Source organism: Salvia hispanica, chromosome 6 (genome assembly GCF_029641045.1).
Source record: "Salvia hispanica isolate PSC_SH4W2 chromosome 6, Shi_PSC_v1, whole genome shotgun sequence".
Lineage (NCBI taxonomy): Eukaryota > Viridiplantae > Streptophyta > Magnoliopsida > Lamiales > Lamiaceae > Salvia > Salvia hispanica.
In genome coordinates, this window is record NC_142697.1 from 30,025,809 (window position 1) to 30,049,990 (window position 24,182).

At 39.6% G+C, this 24,182-nt stretch overlaps 1 protein-coding gene, 1 non-coding gene and 2 pseudogenes across 2 annotated transcripts; 2 read left to right on the plus strand and 2 right to left on the minus strand.

Moving 5' to 3' along the window:
• The first annotated feature begins 6,172 nt into the window (after window positions 1-6,172).
• Window positions 6,173-6,279, plus strand: LOC148923540 (small nucleolar RNA R71). The gene has a single exon (XR_016133077.1). It is a non-coding gene; the product is annotated as a small nucleolar RNA R71 (small nucleolar RNA).
• Window positions 6,280-15,401: 9,122 nt separating this feature from the next.
• Window positions 15,402-16,828, plus strand: LOC148923541 (uncharacterized; annotated as a pseudogene).
• A 2,980-nt stretch (window positions 16,829-19,808) lies between these two features.
• Window positions 19,809-21,187, minus strand: LOC148923542 (uncharacterized; annotated as a pseudogene).
• LOC125206551 (F-box protein At3g07870-like) lies at window positions 20,959-22,544 on the minus strand. The gene has a single exon (XM_089060581.1). It carries the CDS (start codon window positions 22,462-22,464, stop codon window positions 21,352-21,354), a length of 1,113 nt encoding a protein of 370 aa, XP_088916707.1. The 5' UTR covers window positions 22,465-22,544; the 3' UTR covers window positions 20,959-21,351.
• Between the last annotated feature and the right edge of the window lie 1,638 nt (window positions 22,545-24,182).

The window sequence follows — 24,182 nt, forward strand, 5'->3', positions numbered from 1 at the left end:
CAAGCAAGGCTTAATAGTGCACTTTCATTACTAACTCGTGGAACACCTTGAATTCAAGCACTCACATGTGGCAAACTTCCAAAGATGGGAAGTGTTCTTTCTCTCACTCTCAAAGTGTATAAAGGTAAAGTGTAAATCACTCAAATCATGCATCATGCAAAGTTTACCATAGGCTTGCTCAAAGTCTAATCCCTCCTCTACTCAATGTGATTAAGCATCAAAAGTCCGAAAGGTCTTTCTTTTCGGTTGTAACGTAGGCTCTTTGGTAGGTGAGGAATATTTGGCTAAAAAGTGACTCAAATATAAAACTATCCCAAGTAGAGTTAAGATGACTCCACTTTTCTAAAACTTAAGGCACTTCTAACACTTTATTTTTCTCCTTCAACTTACTTTCAATCCTTCGTCGTTTTTTTTTTTTTCACAACCTTTCACACATATATTTTTTTTTTCTTTCTTTCTCTTTCTTTTTTCTTTCTTTTTTTCTTTCTTACACATCCCTTCTCTTTTTTTCTAAGATCAAGCACATATTTGGAATTTTTCTCAATTTCGCAACTTGTACTTTCTTAATATTAAGCACACTACTTTTTATACTTTCCTCCTTATCTCTCCAATTCCTTTACAAAAGAAGATAACAAAACTATACTAACCCAAGGAATTGTCCCCCCATTTATTTTGGCTTCCAAAGAAAAGGCTTAAAGGCTCAAAATTGGCTCCAAAGGAAAAAATTGAGAGGGTCGAAAATTTTGGATATAAAAGTAGCTAAGAAAAGACGGCCTAACATCCTCCTAAATCAACTTAAACACTATGTAAACTTAGGCAGACTAGGAGCAAGTTCTAGAAACATATACATGCATACAGATAAATCACACAAGAAAGAATTTAAGGCTCAAATCTCACAAGGTAGAAGCACGATTCAAGGCGAACAAGCAATTCACTAATTATGCACCTTTTCACCCAACCATCATATCAAAACGTTAAGCCACACTTAAACATAGATGGAATATAATATCATTGGCAACTCGGTCTAATGTGTCCCTAAGCATGCGTGTTTCTAAGTTCTTCATGTTATGTTCATGACATGGATTCAAGAAAACATTTTTAGAACACAAAAATCTCCTACGGGTTTTGGAAAATTAATGCAAAAACAAACAAAAAACAAAAAGAAAACCCTAAACTCACGGTCCACCACTTCATCCCCCCAAACTTATTTACAACAAAGTGTAAAATAAGTTTGTAGAGTCAGTAGGGGCGTGAGTAAACTACTGAAAACAAAAACGTACCCTGAAAAATTTCGCGTAGAGGTTGAGCGGGGCGAAATTTCGAAGAATTTCGAAAAATCGCGCTGGAAAAATGTGCCCAGGTGGCGGTCCGCCGCAGCTGTTCGGCGGTCGCCGCACGTCAAAGAAGCTTTCCAGCGTTCAGGTGGCGGACCGCCGCAGAGCTTGCGGCGGTCGCCACGGAGAGGTCAGAACCTGCGAAAATTTTTGCAAAGCACAAAATTAAACCAAAACCAAAAATACTTAAAAATAAAGAAAAAATTGTTAAAACAACGAAATAAAACGTCTCAAAAACATCCAAAAACATGGTACAAATGCTCATTTAAAGTCATCGAGCTTGACTTCTTCAATCTTGAGGAGGTGGAGGGAAACGGACGCTAAGATCCTCGAAAGCTCCAACGAGGTACGTGATATCACTCCTCATTGTCTCTCGTTCCTCTCTAGCTTCGGCGGCCATCATCCGGAGCTCTTCATATTGTTGACGCCGATGAGCGTCTTCCAAACGTTGTTGCTCCCAAAATTCTTGTTCCGCCGTGCGCCAATCGCCTTGAGCCGTCAACCCTTGGCAGTTGTAGGCATTCTCCGCTTGTTGCTCCGCCCATCGATTGTCCCAAGTGTTGGACATGTTTTGCATGTAGGAGAAAATTTCTCCTAATTGGGCGGAGGTGTTGACTTGAAACTCCTCTTCCGGATTTGGCCTCCCGCGGCGGCGGTTCGCTCTTGTCCGGCGGCGATGTCCTTCCACTTCCTCTTCTTCTTCTTCCTCTTCCCGTCGTGGTTGGGATTGCGGTGGTGGCGCTGCTTCATTCCCTTGAGCTTGTGAATGCTCCGCGCCCTCTTCATAGTTATCAATGGCATCAAACGCGGAATCCTCATCGTGCTCAAATTGAGGAATGCGAGAGGGAATGTTCCTCTTTCTAAACTCCCCATTGACGGGGTTAGCCTCGATAGCTCTCCGGTGGGCGGGTGTGTCGAGCTTCCAATTGGCTTGGTTTGCCCAAACATCGAACTTGGTCAATTGCGGGAGTGGAACGGGAAAGTGATCCCCGCTACTTGCATAAAATACCCTTGACCCCAACCATCGGTCTTCAAAAGCCCCACCGAAAATAGCACCTCATAGGTGATGAACTTTTCTCCACCATCCTCCGTCATACCGGCAAAAGATATCCCCAAATGTTCACCAATTGCCGTAATCAATCCCCCACAACAAATGACGCCCCAGTCTTTCTTCGTGATCCTATCCACATAGTAAGTAAAGAGGGTCCCATAATCGATTCCCTTCTTGTTGAGTAGGCACCACATCACGTTGAGCTCCGTTTGGGAGACACTTCCCCCATCGATACGAGCAAACATAAGCTGAGTCATAGCACGATGGAGGTACCTCAATACGGGGTTGCGAATTGATGGAGACTGGCATAGCCCGCTGCATGCTCTTGCTCATTTGTCATCGCCCCCCAAACCTCTGAAAATTCATATTCATTGTCCTCTTCGGGGTTGGGCTCGAAGCAATGGAAGATCCCACTAAGCTCTTCCATGGTGAGCGAGTGCCAACGGTTCCCTAGGCGGAAATCGATGCTAAGTGGAAAATTTTGGCGGCGATCCTTAGTGACCTTTAGCAAGCTGAGGAACTCGAGAGTATACTTTCGAAACGATGGCCACTTCCTTTGGAACATGTAGGCGAGGCCATTCCCATCACCCACGTCGCACAACTTCCAAAAATCCTCCATGATCCCCAAAGTTTGGAGAGGGAAATCGTGGGGATATCTAGAAGGTGCCGTCTCTCGGGCCGACACTTTCTTCCACATAGCCTTTTGCTCTTCCGTGGCAAGGCTAATGCCATAGTTCTTCGCATTCTCTGGTTTCCCTTTTGATCCCATTATCCTACAAAAGAAATTACACTCTTAGAAGAGTACCAACAAGTAGGAGATCAAAAGTTCCCCCAAACTTGCATTCAACCAAGTAGAAATCAAGAGATAAGAACTTATATGCACGCTTGGGTAAAATAGCATCCTAATTTCTAGCATAAAAACATGTTAAGCAAAATCAACAAAATTAGGACACAAAAAATCATCCCCCAACGTGAATTCATCCCCCATGCAGAGACGTATCAACCAAATATCCATAAGAACCAACAATCTCTACAACATCACAAATATTGCAATTCATGGAAGTAATAATAGCCTCACAATGCTATGAACATGATTGCAACTTTTAAACACTATAAACCAAGAGAGAATCATCATTCACAACTTAATAATCACCAAACAAGCAAAATTTAAACCATAGAATTCAAAAATTCATACACATAGTCATCCCCCATCATGAATTAAGAGATTCTACCGAACAATTCACCCAAAATAAAGCACAATCCATGGAAGAAGTAAAGCAAAACTCAGAAATTGAGTTAGGATTCATACCTTTTTGTGGAGAGAATTTGTAGAAGAAGAGCTCTAAACTTGGAGAGAATTGAGAGAATGATAGTGTGGGTGTGTGAATTTGGTGATTTATATAAGTGGGGGTGGTGTGCAAGGAAAGAATTTGAGAAGGAATGGGAAAAGGAATGAAAAACATACCTTTTATGGCTCACTCCCGTCTCTGGACTGCGTGTGGCGACCGCCGCGTCTCTCGTGGCGGGCCGCCACACGGGCCTTCGTAAAAAGCAATCCTGGCGGGCCGCCGCGGCCCGTGCAGCGGTTACTCTGGCCCGCCCTAAGCCCGATCATTCCTGCACATGTTAACACACGTGTGGCGACCGCCGTGCTTTAAGTGCGGCGACCGCCACCAAATTTTTTTATTTTATTTTATTTTATTTTATTTATTTATTTTTTTTTTTAAAACAGAACATAAAAAAAAACGAGAAGATAAAAAAAATAAAAGAAAATTGGGTTGCCTCCCAATAAGCGCTTTTGTTAAAGTCGTTAGCTCGACTTGAAGTGGCCCACTAGTTGGGCGGATCAATAACTCGAGTGTTGAAAATTGGCATAGGGAGCAACTTGGTCCCTAGCTTCTTCCACCACTTGTACTTCCCCTCTTTGGTTTTGATGACGTATATCTCGGGGTCCTCTTTGGGTGTTTTCTTTCTCTTCTGTTTCTTTTTCTGTGGAGCAGATGTAGAAGAATTAGCATCACCCTTTTTAGAAGAGTGTCTTACCTCTTTGACAATGTAGATAGTGGAGGTAGAAGGATCCTCCGCATCAAAGGGATCTTTGGGCTTGGTCAAGTCGGTAGCCATGACTGTTCTGCACTGTTGTTCCATTTTTGCCCGCTTTGCCTCCTCAAATTTCAGCATCTCGCCCTCGATCTTATAGGTGGATTGACTATGATTATCACTGATTGTAATCTCGCCACGACCTACATCAATCAAAGCTTTGCAAGTGGCAAGAAAATCTCGCCCTAAGATTAGAGGGACGTTCTTGTCTACTTTCATGTCAAGCACAGTAAAGTCGGCGGGAAAAATAAAATCATCAACCTTAACTAGGACATCCTCAATCATACCTACAGTCTTGATAGACGAGTTATCTGCCAACCTGAGTGTTACGTCTGAAGATTTGAGTGGCCCAATATTGAGCTTTTCGTAGTACTTCAGTGGCATGAGATTGATGGACGATCCTAAATCGCACAGTGCTTTGTCAACTTTCCCTTCTCCAATTCGGCATCTAATGATGAACTGGCCCGGATCTCTTTGCTTCACTGCCCTTTCCTTTTGGATGATCTCGCTGCAATGATGCGGTAGCTTAAGGTCGGCTTTAGTCGGCTTTTTCTTCCTCATTACCGCCTCCCTTAGTAGCTTTGCATACTTTGGTATCTCCTGCAACGATTCAACAAGAGGAATGTTAGTATGGACCTTGCAAAACATGTTAAGGAAATGCTTGAACTGCTCTTCAAGCTTGAACTTCCTCTTTGGCTGAAAAGGGAGTACAATCCCGTTGTGCCGCACAAGCCCCTGCTTAGTGGACGATTCTGCCTTCTCTGTGGCGGGCCGCTGCGGGGTGTGCGGCGGTCCGCCGGCGACTGGGCAGTCCTGTCTGGTTGGTGTCTCTACCGTCTCAGTGGCGGGCCGCTGCGGGGTGTGCGGCGGTCCGCCGGCATCTGGGCAGTCCCCAGATTTCTGCTTTGCCACCCATTTCTTGTTAATATCATCCACTCTTGCTGCTGCCTTTGCTCTATCCTCATCTAACTTCTTCTGAATTTGCTCCATTTGAGTGGCAATATTGGTTACAGCTGCCGAGATTGTGTTCATTCCTTGCTCGAGGTTGTTTATCCTTGCTTCGACCACTCCGATCTTGGTGTCATTAATCTTCCTATCTTGCGTAATTACTTCCAAGATCTTCGTGATTCCTTGTTCATACTTATCTTCCTTCTTCATCGGCTCAACCACTCCTCCTTTGCTAACATTAAATCCTGCAGGGGGTTGCAAGTAATTATTGTTAGAACAAGAAAGATTTGGGTGCGGACGGTTCCCATTATAATTATTGAAATTACCGCCCCCCTGATTAGGGCGATAATTGTTATTGTAGTTTCTGGGACCGCCTCCTTGCACGTAGTTGATTTCTTCCACAGTTGATTTGGCAGTTTCGGGTGCATTGACCGCCACTATGGAAGTTGCCGGAATTGGATCTTCCTTCCTCGAGATGTCCATTTGATCAATCCTGACTCTAAGTTCTGCTAACTCCTTAGCAAAAGAACTTTCTTCGGCCTCTTCTATGGCTGCTACTCTTCTCGTGGCATGCCTTTCCTTCGACCACCCCCGACTATTGGTGGCGAACTCCTCGATCACCGCCATGGCATCCTCTCCTGTCTTTCTTAGAAATCCTCCATTTGCCCCTGAATCAAGCATAGCACATATTTTCTCGTTAAATCCATTATAGAGGATTCCTACCTGATGGTCTATGGAAAAACCATGGTTTGGGCACTTTCGAAGAAGAGCTTTGAAACGAGCAAATGCCTCATAGAGGGGCTCGTCATGGCCTTGTGTGAACTGAAAGATCTCACTTTTGAGCTTCAAAATAGTGCCTGGCGGGTAGTATTTGTCGAGGAAGGCAGCTACGATGTCATTCCATGTGGAGACCTTTTCTGGTGGCATACACTCAAACCACTCCTTAGCAGAATCAATCAAAGAGAATGGAAAAAGTCTTACCCGTATGGCATTGTCGTCGACACCATTTAATTTCAGAGTATTTGCGATTTCCACGAATTTGGAGAGATGGCGGTTAGCATCTTCAGTCGCCCTACCTGCAAAAGGAGTTTGCTCGACCCTTTGGATAAGGGGCATGCGTAACTCAAAATTGTTAGCATCAATACGAGGGCCGTTAGGAAAAGTGATCATATTCCCATGATTGAACATGTTCATCACAGGTAATGTTTCTCTGTTCTTCTTTTCCATGGCTTCTCGGGCTGCTCTCTCCGCATCTCTCTCATCCATCAGCAACTTCACCATCTCCTGCAGCTTCTCAATATCTGTTCGGTCACCCATTGTTCCTGATCCTTTTTCACTTCTTATTATTCTACGAGTTCTTTCAAGTTCTAAATCAAGCGGCTCTAAGGTGTACTTCCCAGAACGCGTTCGCATACAAAACCTGCAAGACTCGAAAACAAAAACAAATTAAACTAAAAAAATTAAAATAAAAATAAAATGAAAGCAATAAAAATCCAAAGTAGTAAAATTATCCGTTTGAAGATATCACTCCAAAGTGAATTATCTTCCCCGGCAACGGCGCCAAAAACTTGATGCACTTTTTATTTGCACTATAAATACCTGCAAGTATACAGAGTAGGTATAGTATAGCAAAAGGTTAGTACCGGGTATCGAACACGGGGAAGAGTTACACAAAGTGTCTATCTTCTACTAGAACTCAATTACTATCTGGAGAAACAAGAATTTTTTGTAACTTTTTGAAAACAGTAAATATTAAAACAGTAAACAACTAAAAACAAGCAAATCACGGAGAGAAAAGTATAGAGATAAGGGGAATTCCAGGGATGTGCTTTCGCTTTATGGTTATACAAATTCCAAACTACAATACCCTAGCACAGTTAATACTTTGAAAGGACGAGTCACCTAGCTTATGCTCATGCGATACAAACGTTGATTACTAACATTAGGGTTGTCAATCCTAACACGTAACTCCAAAAAGCTCCTAAGACCCTTGAAAAGTCCTCACTCTCAATTAACAGTGCCGTTTTAAAGGAAGCTAACTGTAGTGTCTACTAAGTGGATCTAACTCGCTAGAACTCTGTCACAGTTATGAAGCAAGTTGTATTGAATCATACATAATTGTGTCACTCAATTATGAAGCATCATGATTAACTTAGGGAAGAAACAAAGTAAAAACAAAACGGATATTAAATAGAAAACGGAATTGTATAACCAAAGTTGCTACTAACACATCCCCAGAATCCTATGAGTTTAGTTACACATGACTGAATAAACTAAAAACATAGATTGAAGGGAAAGCAATATGAACATAAAACTAAAGCAAATAAAACCCGTAGGTTGAATCCTTGTCGTTCTTGATGTTCTTGAAATCCTTCTTCAACTCCTTGCACAATTGAAGTACTCTAGCTTTTGATCTCTATGAATGTGTTCTCGTTGTGTGTCGGAAAAAAAACTCTCTTTGATGAAGCTTGAGGTCCTATTTATAGGGGAAGATTATTCCTCATCATAGAAGGAAAAGATCTTCACAATTTGGTAAATCTTGGAGCAAATCTAGGGCTGGTCGGATTCGCCGCCTTTCTCCGGCGGGCCGCCGCACCTTGGCCGGCGGTCGCCGCGTTGGAGTCCAGAGACTCTGACCCTTCGGTGGCGGACCGCCGCATGTCCTCCGGCGGTCGCCGGGCGAGACTCTTCTCCTAGCGTAAATTTCCGAGGTGGGCCGCCACATAGCTCTGACCGCCGGGCGCCGGCGGTCGCCGTACAACTTCGCGGCGGTCGCCGGTCGCCGTCTGACTTCAGATTTCCAGACTATGCGTTTTTACTCCCCTTTTCGGCTCAAATATGCACATTTCTCACAAAACACGTCAAAATACCAAAATGTATAGAATATGCAAATAATGGACATGTAGAGTGATTTTGATGACAAAAACGGACCAAATAATGGCCTTAAAACAGTGCAAAATCCGGGCGTATCAACTCCCCCAAACTTACATTTTTGTTTGTCCTCGAACAAAACACTAAAGACACAAGAATAGACGCACAGAATGCACAAAGACTAGACGTCATAATTGGCTCAAAAGATGAAAGAATAGATTAAGCATGGATTAACACAATCAAATCAAGCAAGGCTTAATAGTGCACTTTCATTACTAACTCGTGGAACACCTTGAATTCAAGCACTCACATCTTTAAAATGTTAATCGGATGAACATACACATACTCCATCTGAAAATCAAAACCAATAGTACTCAACTTGTACTCTATGGCCCAAGAATCCTCGACTTGGTATTCCTTCATCATCCAGATGACAATTTCATTTTCTTGTGTGTACCAATAACACAGTCCCTTAAAACACACAAATACATATCTCAATTGTTAGGGAGAATTTGAATATTGAACAAAACGGATAATCTGAAAGTCGAGAAGATATCACTTTCAATCAAATCAATTTCGGTGGTGCTACCAAAATATTTGATCGGATAAAATTCAGAGAAATAAGAGCTTCTTGTATGTTAATGTTTTCGAAGTGTATCTTGAACCAGAAGAATCGATCAGATTTTGAAGAAGACGAACCAGTGCATCTGCTGATGAAACAGTGCATTTGTTGGGAAAATAACCGAAAACAACTAATTTTCAAAAGGTTTACGAAATTGCAAATTAGTCCTTTGACTTTTAGAAATTACATTTTCGGATGAATTTCTTATACAGCAACTTCGTTGGAAATAAAAAATTTCCAAGCTCGACCCCAGCCAGGGGCTGCCGCCCCTTGGACCCCGCTACCCGGGGGGCGCTGCCCCCGGACCCCTGTTCATCTAACATCATAATGAATTCAAATAAGCGTGCACTCCGCACCTCCAGAAGACTTATATGATGTCTCATTACGACAATACTGATCAATCAAGTTAATCCAATTACACTAAAAAAATCCAACAATCCTCCCGTATTTTAGTGCAATCCTTGATTAACTAAAACAAGTCATCTCAAACATTCAAACTTTTGCATAAATGAAATATCGTAACGATTAAATTCCATATTAGTACACTACACATTCCAAATATTCGAATACCCCGGGTGTCTCTAAGGATTGAAGCCTGGGAACTCACATTGAATACACGAAGATAATGTACACAAAAGTTTAGATACGAATATGTTCTATCTTGATACTATATTTTACTAGCCTATGTCCTTATCCTTCATAAACATGTCGAAACAAAGTCCCAGCTTCTTGAAGCGGCTAAACTTCATGCTTATATAGGTAGCTCCTTTATTCTTGCACCTACATATGCAATTTTTCAAAAGAACTATTAAGAATATATATATATATATATATATATATATATATATATATATATATATATATATATATATTCAACCTCTTTAACTTGTAGGTCCGAACACATACCTTAATGAGAATTGGGTATCTTCTACATTGAATTCTGCATCTAGTATCATACTAAATGAGAATTGGGTATCTTAATATCAAAGATTTGTTGTGGACTTTAATCTCATCCCTATAGCCGATTTGTGCACAAGATCTCTACTTAACCCTTTGGTTAAATGATCGGCTAAGTTATCATGAGTTCTCACAAACTCCACAGATATCACACCATCCATAATAAGTTCACGAATCATGCTATGTCTAACACCTAAGTGTCTTGACTTTCCATTATATACTTGACTATATGCCTTAGCCAAGGTAGCTGCACTATCACATCTGATAGATATAGGTGATATCGGTTTAGGCCACAATGGAATTTCATATATTAAATTTCTTAGCCATTCAGCCTCTTTACCAGCTGCTGCTAATGCCACAAACTCCGATTCCATTGTTGAATTCGTGATACAAGTTTGTTTCTTTGATGCCCAACATATAGCACCACCTCCAAGACGGAATACCCAACCACTTTTGGAAGAATGATCTTCCATATTCGTAATCCAACTTGCATCCGAATATCCTTCAAGAACAGAAGGAAATCCAGAATAGGTCAACCTATAATCCATGGTTCCTTTTAAGTATTTAAATACTCGATTCATTGCTTGCCAATGGATTAAACTTGGATTATGAGTATATCGACTCAATTTTCCAACAGCAAAGGCTATATCGGGTCTAGTACTAATCATAGCATACATTAGTGATCCAATAGCCTTTGAATATTCAAGCTGATTTACAGCAACTCCTTTATTAGGCACGAGTTTTGCGCTAGGATCAAAAGGAGTCTTAACTGAAGAACAATCTTTGAAGTTAAATTTTTCCAACACCTTCTCAATATAATGTGATTGAGAAATGGAAATTCCTTGTTCTCCATGTGTGATCTTAATTCCAAGAATCACATCAGCCTTCCCCATGTCTTTCATCTCGAACTTAGATGACAAAAATTCCTTTGTTTTATCAACTTGATCTTGGTCAGTACCAAAGATCAACATGTCATCCACATATAGGCAAATGATAACCCCTTTACCGGTAGCATCAAATTTGCTATATACACACTTGTCTGCTTGGTTTAATACAAAACCATTCGACAACACCACATCATCAAACTTTTGATGCCATTGCTTGGGGCTTGCTTTAGTCCATAAAGAGATTTCACCAACTTACAAACCTTATGTTCATTACCAGGCATGACAAAGCCTTCTGGTTGTTTGATATAAATCTCTTTATTTAATTCACCATTCAAGAAGGCAGTCTTAACATCCATTTGGTGAATTACAAGATTATGTATAGCAGCAAGTGCTAACAATAATCTAATTGTGGAAATCCTAGCAAGTGTCAAAGTAGTTAATTCCTTCCTTTTGTCTAAAGCCTTGGATAACCAATCTGGCTTTATATTTGTCTATGCTTCCATCCACCTTCATCTTTGTTTTGAAGATCCATTTACTATTCAAGGCTATACAGCCAGGTGGTAAATCAGTCAGTTTCTAAGTACCATTTTGGATTATAGAATCCATCTCCTCTTGGATTGCCTCTTTCCAAAATGCAGAATCTCTTGAAGCCATAGCTTCTTTGTAGGTCCTTGGATCATCACCAATAGTAAAGCAATATTGATATTGAAAATTAATTTCATTTCTTGATCCTTCAAGTAAGTACAATTGGAAATCATTTCCAAAAGACTTAACTTTTCTTGCTCTACCACTTCTCCTAGCATCAGGAGGTGTATCCATCACTTTTCCAGTTACATCAGAGTTACTTGACCTTGCAATCATGCCTCCAGGTTTAGGTATAGACGTGAATCTATCCTCATTGCCAAAATCAGCATCCCTTGACTCAATAATAGAGTGCACTGATACATAGTCATTGGGTTCTATGACATGAACCTATAACAAACAGAATTTTCTGAATACCCAAGAAACACACAATCCATACCTCTTTGACCTATGGTTTTCATTTTAGGGTCAGTTAGTCTTACCACTGCTCGACAACCCCAAACTCTGAGATAACTCAATTTTGGTGGTTTCTTATGCCAAAGTTCATAAGGGGTTATCTTGTTCCTTTTATTAGGAACTCTATTCAACAAATAACAGGCTGTTAACATAGCCTCGCCCCAAAATCCTTCACTTAGGCCAGAATAACACAACATTGAATTAATCATTTCTTTCAACGTTCTATTCTTTCTTTCAGCTACACCATTTTGTTGTGGTGTATATGGAGCAGTCGTTTGATGTACTATACCAGTAGATTCAAAATACGCTGGATCATAATACTCACATCCCCTATCAGTGCGAAGAGTTTTAATCTTCACACCATGATGAAGCTCTACACTTTCTTTAAAGATTTTAAATTTATCAAGAGCTTCATCTTTTGAATGGCATAGATAGACATGGCAAAATCTAGCAGCATCATCAATAAAAGTAACTACATACTTTTTATTACCAAGTGATGGAGTCGAATGAAAATCACACAAATCACTATGTATAAGTTCTAATACCTCAGTAACTTTATTGACATTCTTATTGAAAGGTTGTCTAGTTATTTTAGTTAACATGCAAGTTTTACACTTTTCATTGTTCAACTCAAATGCTGGTATTAAACTCATTTTCGATATATCTTTCAATCTCTTATAATGCCACAATTCTGATTTAATAACATGATTACTAATACTAGTAAAAGTCATGCAAACAGAATTATTAACAAAAGAGACATCTAGATTCAACCTAAACATGCCACATAGATAACCAAATCCAATAAAAGTACCATGCCTTGACAGAATGTATTTGTCACTTTCTAACACTTGCTTATAACCACAATTATTCAATACAATGCCAGAAACTAGATTTTTACGAATACCAGGTACATATACAACGTTTTCTAATACTAAGGAATTTCCAGAAGTAAATACTAGTCTAACAGATCCTATTCCTTTGATTGGTTCAGTTGCAACGTTGCCCATCTTCAAAGAAGATCCATCTTCAATTGGTTTAAAATCCTTGAACCATTGACGATCCTTGCATACATGACATGTTGCACCCGAATCAATCCACCATGACATATCATCATCATGCACATAAAATGCTTCAGAGATTATTGATGCATAATAATTCTCAACAGAATGATTATTAGGTACAGAAAATGAACCTGATTGCTTTTCAGGATCCTTGGATCCACTTGAACCAGCCTCGTTTTCCACTTTTCCTCCACCCTTTCCAGACTTACAATCCTTCTTGAAGTGCCCGGATTTGCCACACTTCCAGCAAGTCAGTTTAGGCTTCTTATTTGCATCCTTATTGTTATACCCTTGAAACCGTTTCCCTTGAAACTTACGTTTCTCTTTACCAGCCTTTGAGGATTCACCCTCTTCCACCATGTTCACATAAGAACCAACCATGTTTTTAGTATTACCAACAGAACTCTTTTCCATATCACGTATGGACTGTTCAATTTGGAAATCACTTACAAGTTCGACCAAGTTCAATTCCTCCTTCTTGTGTTTCAGATTATTTTTAAAATCCTTCCAAGAAGGTGGCAGTTTATCAATAATACTAGAGACAGAAATGGATTCATCCATTTTCATATCATATTGGGAAAACTGTCCTAATATCCTCAACAATTCGTTGTATTGTTCCATGACAAGCCTCGAATCAACCATTTTATAGTTAATAAAGTTACCAACAAGAAATTTCTTGCTCTGCCATATATTTGGCTTCGAGGGAATCCCACAATTCCTTAGCAGACTTAACATTTTGATACACATCAAATAGGGAATCAGACATACCGTTTAAGATGTGACCAAGACATATGTAGTCATCGTTCTCCCACTTCATCCGCCTCCTCGTCTGTTCCAGAGTTTCATTTTCAACAGCCTCAGGCATGGGAGTACTCAGAACGTACACGACCTTGAGATTCGTCAGCATGAAATGCATCTTCTTTTGCCAGCGTCTGAAATCCTGGCCAGCAAATTTATCCAACTTCGCGAAACCTTTCGTTCCTTCCTTCACCGTTTCCTTGTTCGACATTTTCAGATTGATTTGATCTTTGTTAGGGAGAATTTGAATATTGAACAAAACGGACAATCTGAAAGTCGTGAAGATATCACTTTCAGATCAAATCAATTTCGGTGGTTCTACCAAAATATTTGATCGGATAAAATTCAGAGAAATCAGAGCTTCTGTATGTTAATGTTTTCGAAGTGTATCTTGAACCAGAAGAATCGATCAGATTTTGAAGAAGACGAACCAGTGCATCTGCTGATGAAACAGTGCATCTGTTGGGAAAATAACCGAAAATAACTAATTTTCAAAAGGTTTCCGAAATTGCAAATTAGTTCTTTGACTTTCAGAAATTACATTTTCGGATGAATTTCTTATACAGAAACTTCGTTGGAAATAAAAAATTTCCAAGCTCGACCCCAGCCAGGGCTGCCGCCCCTTGGACCCCGCTACCCGGGAGCGCTGCCCCCGGACCCCCGTTCATCTAACATCATAATGAATACAAATAAGCGTGCACTCCGCACCTCCAGACTTATATGATGTCTCATTACGACAATACTGATCAATCAAGTTAATCCAATTACACTAAAATATCAAACATCGATATCCATCTCCCACGGGAGGAATGGAGAAGATCATGAAACATTCCATTTCAACATCAAAACCACAAATCCACATGTCACCGCACAAATCAAATACTCTCCAATTAATGTTGCCATTACATTCAATGCTTGGACGTCTAAATCCGAAACCAGAAGCAGCGCCGGCTTCAACAATCCTCCATGTTCGTGTTCCAAGGGTGTATACATAATAAGAGTCGGTGCTCGAATTGATGCAAACGGCCATATATTGCCCACTTATTTTGCTCGCACCGAATCCAAAACTCAACGAATGACCCGGGATGTAGTCCGCATGAAACAGAGCTCCATATATTCACGAGTAATCAGATTGCATATATAAACAGGAATAATTACTTTTGATAATGAGAAGAGAAGAAGCAATCCATTAGCAGTGATACATTCCATTGTTTCTCTGTTTCCGTGAGGGATTTCCAAATCCATGAGCGGAATGTGGTGAAAATCATGGCTTTCTCATCTTCATCTTCAATTTCGAAAATCGCGCACCAATTTGAATATGTTGAAAGTGAAGAATGGAGGAGATCTTGTGCTAATGCAACTGAGAAATGAGCTCGAGTGTGAGGAACAAAAGAGCCGTTGGATTTTGAGGCAAAAGAGCCGTTGGTGCTGACGTGGCTCGGAAGTTAGTCGGTAGGTTGTTTTTGTGAGCAATAATCAGCTAAATTAGTGATCTAGTTAGCTTGCTTATCATTGGTTACTTTAGATCTAGAATGCATCATCTCTCTAGTATAAAAGGGATGATCTTTTCATTGTGAACGATTGATTTTTGAGTGATATAGAAATCTCTCTTTCTCATATTTTTCATCTCTGTTTCTTCTATGCTTCTATACATTTTTGGTGTATCATTTTCTACATGGTATCAGTGAAAATTTGTTGATTTCCGCAGTTATTCTCTGATCTTCTTCTTCTCCGATGGCTCCTCGCGGCGGTTACCAGATCATGCCGGTGGAGGATTCTTCGAGTCCTTATTATCTTCATCCGAGTGATAATCCCGGTCTTCAATTGGTATCTCAGTTGCTTGTCGGTTCCAATTACATCAATTGGAGTCGATCTATGTCTACTGCTCTTCTAGCTAAGAATAAATTACCTTTTGTCAATGGTGTGTTGCTACGGCCTCATGATGATGATTTACTCTATTCCGCTTGGATCCGTTGCAACAGTATGGTGGTTTCGTGGCTTCGGAATTCCGTCTCTCCTCAGATTTGTTCGAGTGTTATGTACTTAGATGATGCACACGACATTTTGTCGGATCTTCGTGATCGATTTGCTCTGGGTGATTCGGCTAGATCGTATGATATCAGTCCCCATTCATGGAATAATTGCAGGAAATAAATTGGAATAAAATCAGCCCAAGAGTTGACTACGAAATGTTATGATTATGCACTATTTTAAGTAAGTAGGAATTGGAGGGATTTGAATAAATTAGATTTAATTTGAATAAATAAGATGTGATTTGAATCAATTGGGAATTGATTGGGATCAATTAGGTGCAAGTTTCGTGGGATTATTATAATGTAAACTCCTATATAAACTATGAAGGTTTTTGAGAAAGGTATCCAGAAAAGATCAATTGTTATCGGTGTATACCGTAGGCCTCGGTGAGAGGATTATTGGCCTGCTAGGAGGATTGTATCTAATCATTTGTTTCTGTATTTTGAGTTAAGTTATATCCCAATCCAATTTCTATTCATATATATCTTCTTCCTGCCTTTACTTCATATCATCGTATCAACTTATGCAGCACATCATGTCACTCAGTCAAGAATCTTCTGATGTGAATTCTTATTTCACTAATTTGCGTATTGTGTGGGATGAATACAAGCATTCTCAACCAATTGCTTGGTGCACTTGTCGCACCTGCAGATGTGATAGTGCTTCTCGTTGGCATCAACATCAGGAAGAGGATTGCACCATGCAATTCCTCATCGGATTGAATTCCTCGTTCTCTCAGATCCGCTCGAGCATTCTCTCTATGGTTCCATTGCCGTCACTCTCTAAGGCTTTCTCTCTCGTTATTCAGGAGGAGAGGCAGCGAAATATTGATGGTGCTGCACCTCCTACTCTTCCTCCTGCCTCCAGCGAGCAGCCTTACTCTGTAAATGCTGCCTCTTCCTACTATGGTCAAGGAAAAGTGCTATGTTCTCATTGTGGTAAGACGAATCACACAGTGGATAGATGTTTTGCTCTCCATGGTTTTCCACAGTGGAAGAGGAAAATCACCACCACACAATTTCAGCAATTCTAAATCTGTGAATTATGTTGATGATTCATTGTCTGATGGAACAGAGAAGACTGCTCCTGTTGTTACTTTGCCTTCTCCAATCAATGTCAGCAGCTGATCTCTCTCCTTCAGTCACAGCTTGCTGCCTCCTCCATCAACTCTCCATCCATCTCTCAGGCCACTCCTTCTGCCGCACAAAATGTTCCATCCACATTCTCTCCATTTGCTGGTACAACTTTTTTCTCTCCTTTCATTGCTGGTGTATCTTCATTTACACCTCTATGGTTGCTTGACACGGGAGCAACGCATCATGTGTGTTGCAATCTTAGTCTCTTTACCTCTTCCTCACCTATACATAATGCCTTTGATAATCTGCCAAATGGTGCTTCTGCTCCAGTCACACATATGGGAAGAATACATCTCACTCCTCTGATTACTCTTTATTCTGTCCTTTGTGTTCCTACATTCTCTTATAATCTGATTTCTGTTAGCTCTCTCACTTCTTCCCTGTCATGTTCTGTACATTTCACTCACACTTCCCTTGAAATCCAGGGAGCTTCTCCGGGGACTGTGATTGGGAGGGGTAGCAGAGTTGGCAGGTTCCTCTACACTCTTGAAATCTCTACACTCTTGAAGTGAATCCTGAGTCAATGACAGGTTCCTCACATTCATCTTGTAGTGTAAACTCTATTGTTAGTATTGATTTGTAACATAGGAGGTTGGGGCATGGGCATCTATCTTTCAATAAACTCAAATCCATGTCAGAAATATTATCTTTCACAAATAAATCTCACACTCTTTGTCACATTTGTCCTTTAGCTAAACAACATCATTTGCCTTTTCCAAATTCTGATTCAAGAGAACTAGGGCGGGTGGGGTTTTGATTTCGGATTTGTGGAAATCTTCGGAATCGATTAGATTGAGCAATGGTTTGCAAACGGACTTGCTGATTGCGAGGCTTCGGATGGGCAGGCGTGAGAGGATGTTGGTCGTGATTTCTGATGGTAAATATTGGAAGAAATTAAGCTCCATTAATGGATTGAATCACTGCTCAATCACTGCTCAATAAACTTGGCATTTTCACATACATAACAATTTAAATTAAAAATCTGGTTGAAAATTAAATAAGTGATCATTAGAAGCCCTAATTCTTCTTCTTTGATGGAGGGAGATTGCTTCACGAATCTACCACCAGAAATCACGACCGGCATCTCTCACGGCTCTCTCTCCGAAGCCGTGCAATCAGCAAGTGCGTTCGCAAAGCATGGCTCAGTCCGATGATTTCGTCAAATTCCATCTTTCCAAAATCAAAACCCCACCCGTCCTAGCTCGCTTAATATCAACCGAGCTAGGGAGTTGTTGTTTTGAGGGACTACCTTTGTTTTAGCTATTGCACATGGGTGGCAATGAAATTGTCATCTGGTTAATGAAGAAATACCAAGTCGAAGAATCTTGGACTATAGAATATAGGTTTAGTACTATTTATTTTGATCAGATTAAATTGCCGTTTTTTCATCCCATCAAAGCTTTCAAAAATGGAGACATTTTGATGTTGCTGGACGAGAAGACGCTCATCTACCATTCCAACAAGACAAGAACTATTCAAGCAGTTGATATGTGTAAGGATGCACCTGGAGAGCATTACTTTACTCATGCTATGATTTTCACTCCTAGCTTTTTCTCGCTAGAGAGTTTTGGATTTGAGAATGTTATCTCACTTTATTTCATAATATTAATCTACATTTTTGTGTACATGTGTTATAGGAGTTGTGTCCATGTCTAAGGTTTCAAGTAAGTCATGTGGCTATTTATGTCCCTTAAACATTGGCTTATGTGGAACAATAAGACCATCATTTGTAATAAAAAATACCTGAACTGCCCATATACTAAAACCAGCTGACTTCATCTCGATGTCAACAACGAGGAAATTCCCGTGTCGCAGTACTTAGTGTTGTTCCGAATGCACCACCACCAAAAACCACCTTCAACAAGTGCCAACACAGACAACGTGGCCAACACCGCCACCACAACCACCCATCACTCGCTGAAGTAGCCGAGGGAATTATGCAGCAGAGGCATGCAAACACTGCCCTGATCCGCAGATAAGGAAGTGAAGATTGTCCAGTACGGACAATTCAGATTATGCTTATATATATTAAAGCCAGGTCAAAGTATTTAACTTAAATTTAACATTTTCAAGCCAACTTAAAAAAATCATTTTCATGCAATTATTATCATATATACTCGTTTTCAAGAAAAACTGAATCAGCCAGCAAAATGAGAATATGACCAATTTATGCTAACATTATAATTGAATCCTTCCTAATCACATTTTACATTCACACATAGCACAAGTAACCAAAGAGAGACAATGTGTCTTGGTCTGTTTGTGCAACGTATGAGTCATCATCCCTCATTAAATACACCATTTTTATATAAAACTGTCTTTAATTAACATGTTTTCAATATTTATAATCTTTTATTACTAAATTATTTTTAAACTAATGTATATCAAATTAAAGTTATTGTTGTGATCTATAATTTTATAAGTACATAGAATATATATACTTTGAAATAAATGAAATTAAGAAAAATGGAAAAATGCGAGAGATGAGAGGGAAAATGGGGGAAGACACAAGGAATCAGAGAGAAAAATAAAATATAAAGATTAAAATGACAAAAAAGTCATAAAATTAAAGAGTAAAATGGTGCCAAATTAGTGCAAAAATAGGGAGTACGAAATAAGAATAAAAAATAGTGCTAAAATTGTGCAAATAGTGCAAAATAGTGCGAAAATAGTGCAAAAGCACGATAGAGATATTATTATACAAACATGAAACATCCATCTGAAAATAGAAAGCAATGTACAAAACCAAGATAGAAACATTCCTAGATGAAGATAAATATCAAACTTAGTCCCAAATAAACATTAAACTAAACGAGAGAAGAGTCATTTTGATGCCGGCATAGTTAAACTTGATCAGTTTTAAGGAAATGATTCTTTATATTTACCTACAAACTCCAACAACAAATCTCGCAAGTCCTTTTCGTCCCCAGTATACTCCCAAGTCACTACATCACCGCCATCTAACATGCCGGAATCATGATCGTTCATCCAAGGCTCCATAATTCACCACTTTCACCATGTATCCTGATTCCGGGATTTTCGAGTCGCACATCCAAGCAATTGTCTGATCCAATGAGCCTAGTTGTGCTTCTTTCAACTTGTTTCTCCGTGCAAGAAGATTTACATTGCTCACAAATACTCTCCCTGCTTTCTTGCGATTTGTGATGGTGACACTCGCAAGCGAAGGGTTACATTTGATGAGCAAACATAGCACGAGTAACCAAATACTGCAACATCTGAAGAGAAACAATGTGTTGCGCATTCCTTCGTCTGCTGGTGCAACGTCGTCATCGGATGAAGACTCATCAGATGAAGAAGTCTCATCTGATGAATAAGCCTCATCAGATGAAGATGAAGAAGCCTGCCCAGGAACATAAGCTGGTAGTTCCAGAAAAAGTTCCACCAAGGCTCCACCATTGCTGAATTTCACCCTCACTTTCCAATATGAGGAACTACAGATGCTACGAGGACATGTCAAGTCCAACAAAATAGATCTGAGTTCCTTGAAGTTCCGAAGGAATGAGAAGAACCCCAAATCCTTAATCGGCCATGACTTGATGAATTCAATCATTTCTTCACTGGTAAAGCCTGCCAGCTTAGGGAGAAGTTCACAGATTTCATCCGCTGATTCAGTAGAGCGTATTGTACTTGGAAGAGTCAAATGAACACATCTCAATTCATAAATAGCCAAAACAAAACGCTTCGAGACAAGGGAGTATCTACAAAGATGCTTTAGGTCTTCAAACCGGCTTAACATCAACAAGAGTAGTTCCTCCGGGACGCAAGCAAAGTGGTCGACCACATTTCCTTCTTCCATTTTCGCTTGTTTCATTTTTTTTCAAATAACGGCCTAAAAGGATGGATTGCAAGGTCTAAATCTCAACAATCTAACATGGCTTAAAAAAAACCCATGTAATGTAAGGACTAAGGCAATAATAAAAAACACATTACAACGCAAACTGTGCACGAATTGTGCATGAATTCGGTACCAATCAAGTTTATTATAACATTAGACAGTGCAAATCGTGCATGAATTGTGCATTAATTGGGTACTAATAACTTGCCTTTTCGTGCAGGCACGATAGCAAGAACTATACATGACAAACCACACACTAATAATGATAATAACAATTCCTTTTTCAAATGACCTTTTTCCACCCCTAATTCATTACAAACACAAACTAAAATCAACAAATCATCACAATAAAAGAGAAAAAAGCAACCTAACGAAAGGACGACATGCTTTCCTCTGTAGTCAATACTAAAATAAGTTCACTTTGTCTCCGACGTCAACAGCAACGAGTAAGTTATCCATTTGCTGTGCTCGCCAGCCCGGGGAACGACGACCATCTGGTTATCCACAGCAACAAGGATGAAGAGGGCACCGGCATTGAAGCCACGAAAGTAGAGAGTGTGCTAACAATAAAAGATTACACAGAAGTGGCTCAGTGGCTCACATACATAGAACCCAAAAGCTACACACGGAACACACAAATGTGGACTAATATTATGAACTAAAACGAGATCACATTCTCGAATCCAAAATTCTTGAGTGAGAAAAGGCTAGGCGTGAAAATCAGGGCGGTAAGGTAACCCGCAGCTACATCCTTAAACATACCGACTTGTTGAAAAATTCTTGTCTTGTTAGAGCAGTAGATAAGAACAGTTTCGTCCAGCAACATCAAAATGTCACCATCCTTGAAATGTTTGATTGGATGAACACATATATAATCCAAATCAAAAGCAAAACCAATAGTACGCAACTTGTACTCTATGGTCCAAGAAGCATCGACTTGGTATTCCTTCATCATCCAAATGACAACTTCCATGTCGCATGTATAAGAATAACACAAGCGGTCCCTCAAGACAGACAAATCCCCACCTCTATCTCCACCAGGAGGAACAGAGAAGATTCTAAAACATTCCGTTTCAACATCAAAACCACAAATCCATATGTTATGACTCGAATCGAATACTATCCAATGGAGGTTGCCATTGCATACAATGTTCTGACCAAAAAATTTGAAACCGGAAGCAGCGCCGGCTTCAACACGCCTCCATGTTCCTGTTCCGAGGGTGTATACGTGATGACCAGAGTCGGATTCACGGAGCCTATTGATAACGAGCACCTTATATTGCCCACTTATTTTGCTCACACCAAATCCAAAATTGAGCGCATGAGCCTCAGGGAAACAGAGCTCCGTGTATTCACGAGTGATCAAATTGCAGAGGTAAAGAGGATTACCTTCCATTGATTGCGAGTACAGAAGAAGCAATCCACCGGCGGTGATACCTTCCATGAATTCGCTGTTTCCGTGAGGAATCTCCAAATCCATGAGGGGAATGTAGTTCAGATCATGGCTCTTCTCCACATCAACTTCGTCTCTGCCTTCAATTTCGAAAATCGTGCACCGAGTTGAGCCCATCGTCTTCTTTGTCAAGAGAGCTAGAGCGGGTGGGGTTTTGATTTCGGATTTGTGGAAATCGTGGGAATCGATTAGATTGAGCCATGGTTTGCAAACAGACTTGCTGATTGCGAGGCTTCGGATGGGCAGGCGTGAGAGGATGTTGGTGGTGATTTCTGATGGTAGATTTCCGTAGAAATCACGCTCCATTAATGGACTCATCAATCACACTTAGAAGAAGAAGGAAGCAGCAGCAGCTGGGAATTGGGACTAAATTGGAGACTGAAAGGTTAATGTTTGAAATGAACGCTGATTTTTACTCTTTGAAAATAATAATGCAAATGTTTTTTTTAGTTTGACCAGGCTGGACCCATTTTTGGCGTAATTGAATTACTCGACTGGATTTGTAAATTAAAAATAATGCAATTTTTTTTTTCGACAAAATTATATTACTAATTTGATCTTTAATCTAATAACTAGTATTATTAAATAAAAAAAAAAGTAAACTTTAGTATAAGGATAAAGCATTCTACATCTTTTAATCCTATAAATTAGAAAGAAAAAAATCGTACCGTATTAAAAAAATTATATACTCCCTTCGTTCTTTGTTAATCGAAGCATTTCTTTTCGACACGGAATTTAAGAATAGTGTAATCGAAAAGTTTTTTAAAATATTGTTAGTGGATAATGAGTTCTGTCTCATTAAAAAAAGTTTCCAAAATTATAAATGTTAGTACGAACCTAAAAGGAAATAGTACATATGGAGTGAAGTATTTAATTGTCTCTCATGAGCACGAGTATTATGACACTGGACTTACCAAAATTACTTTCATATATTAGGAAAAAAATGTCATTTAATCGATTAAACTTTTGATTGACACTGATCATATAACTATCAAAATGAGTCTATTTCTATCTATAGGTCGCACCCCACCATATATATTAGCCCGACACAAAACAACATAACATGAAGTCAAAATTGTACATCAAACGATAAGAAAACCTCCAACACGAACATATCGTATGTATCCGACTGACGCAATAAGGCAAACCCAAACACAACGCGATAAAAAAAACTTCGACTTTATAGCAGCTTACATGGATTGAAAAGTATGGCAGATGGACGTTAAGACTGCATTTTTAAACGGGAGTCTTGAGGAGACCATCTACATGGAACAACCCAAATGCTATGTGGTAAAGGGCAAGGAAAACATGGTTTAGAAGCTTAAGAAAGCCATTTATGGCTCAAGCAAGCATCTAGATCATGGAACCAGTGTTTTGATCAAACTGTTCAAAAGTTTGGATTCGAAAAATGCCTTAATGAAAGCTGCGTGTATAAGAAGGTTGAAAAAGGAAATGTTGTGTTCTTAGTTTTATATATAGATGACATTCTTCTAATTGAAAACAATAAAAAGATGTTGTCATCGGTACGAACTTGGTTGTCAAGCCAGTTCGAAATGAAAGATATGGGTGATGTGAGATACATTCTCGATATCAAGGTCCTTCGTGACCATGCAAAGAGAATGTTGTGCTTATCCCAATAATCTTACATCGATACAGTATTCAGACGCTTTAGCATGCAAGATGCCAAGAAAGGTTTCTTACCTTTCAGACATGGCATCCATTTATCTCAAGAGGTGTTGTAACATCCCGACTTTTCCTTTCTTTTTAATTGAACTCGAAAGAAAGTCGAATGGGTAGCCGAAAATTTTAATCTAATCTTCATTTTTTTTTCACCGATTGAAAAAGTTTTGAACGCTTAAAATCGATCAAGAGGAATCATAATATCTGTTTAGTTTTGGCATAACACCAAAGTTTCGACTGTCAAATTTTGTGAAAGGAATTTAAATCTAAGAAATAAAGCATAATCGAAATTAAAGGATATATTTCTAAAAGCATAATGGGCGATGTGGACTCAATTTAAGAAGAAGAAAAGAAAA

Coding starts and splice junctions, on each gene's coding strand:
- LOC125206551 (XM_089060581.1), bottom strand. CDS start 22,464: ATGAGTCCATTAATGGAGCGTGATTTCTACGGAAATCTACCATCAGAA.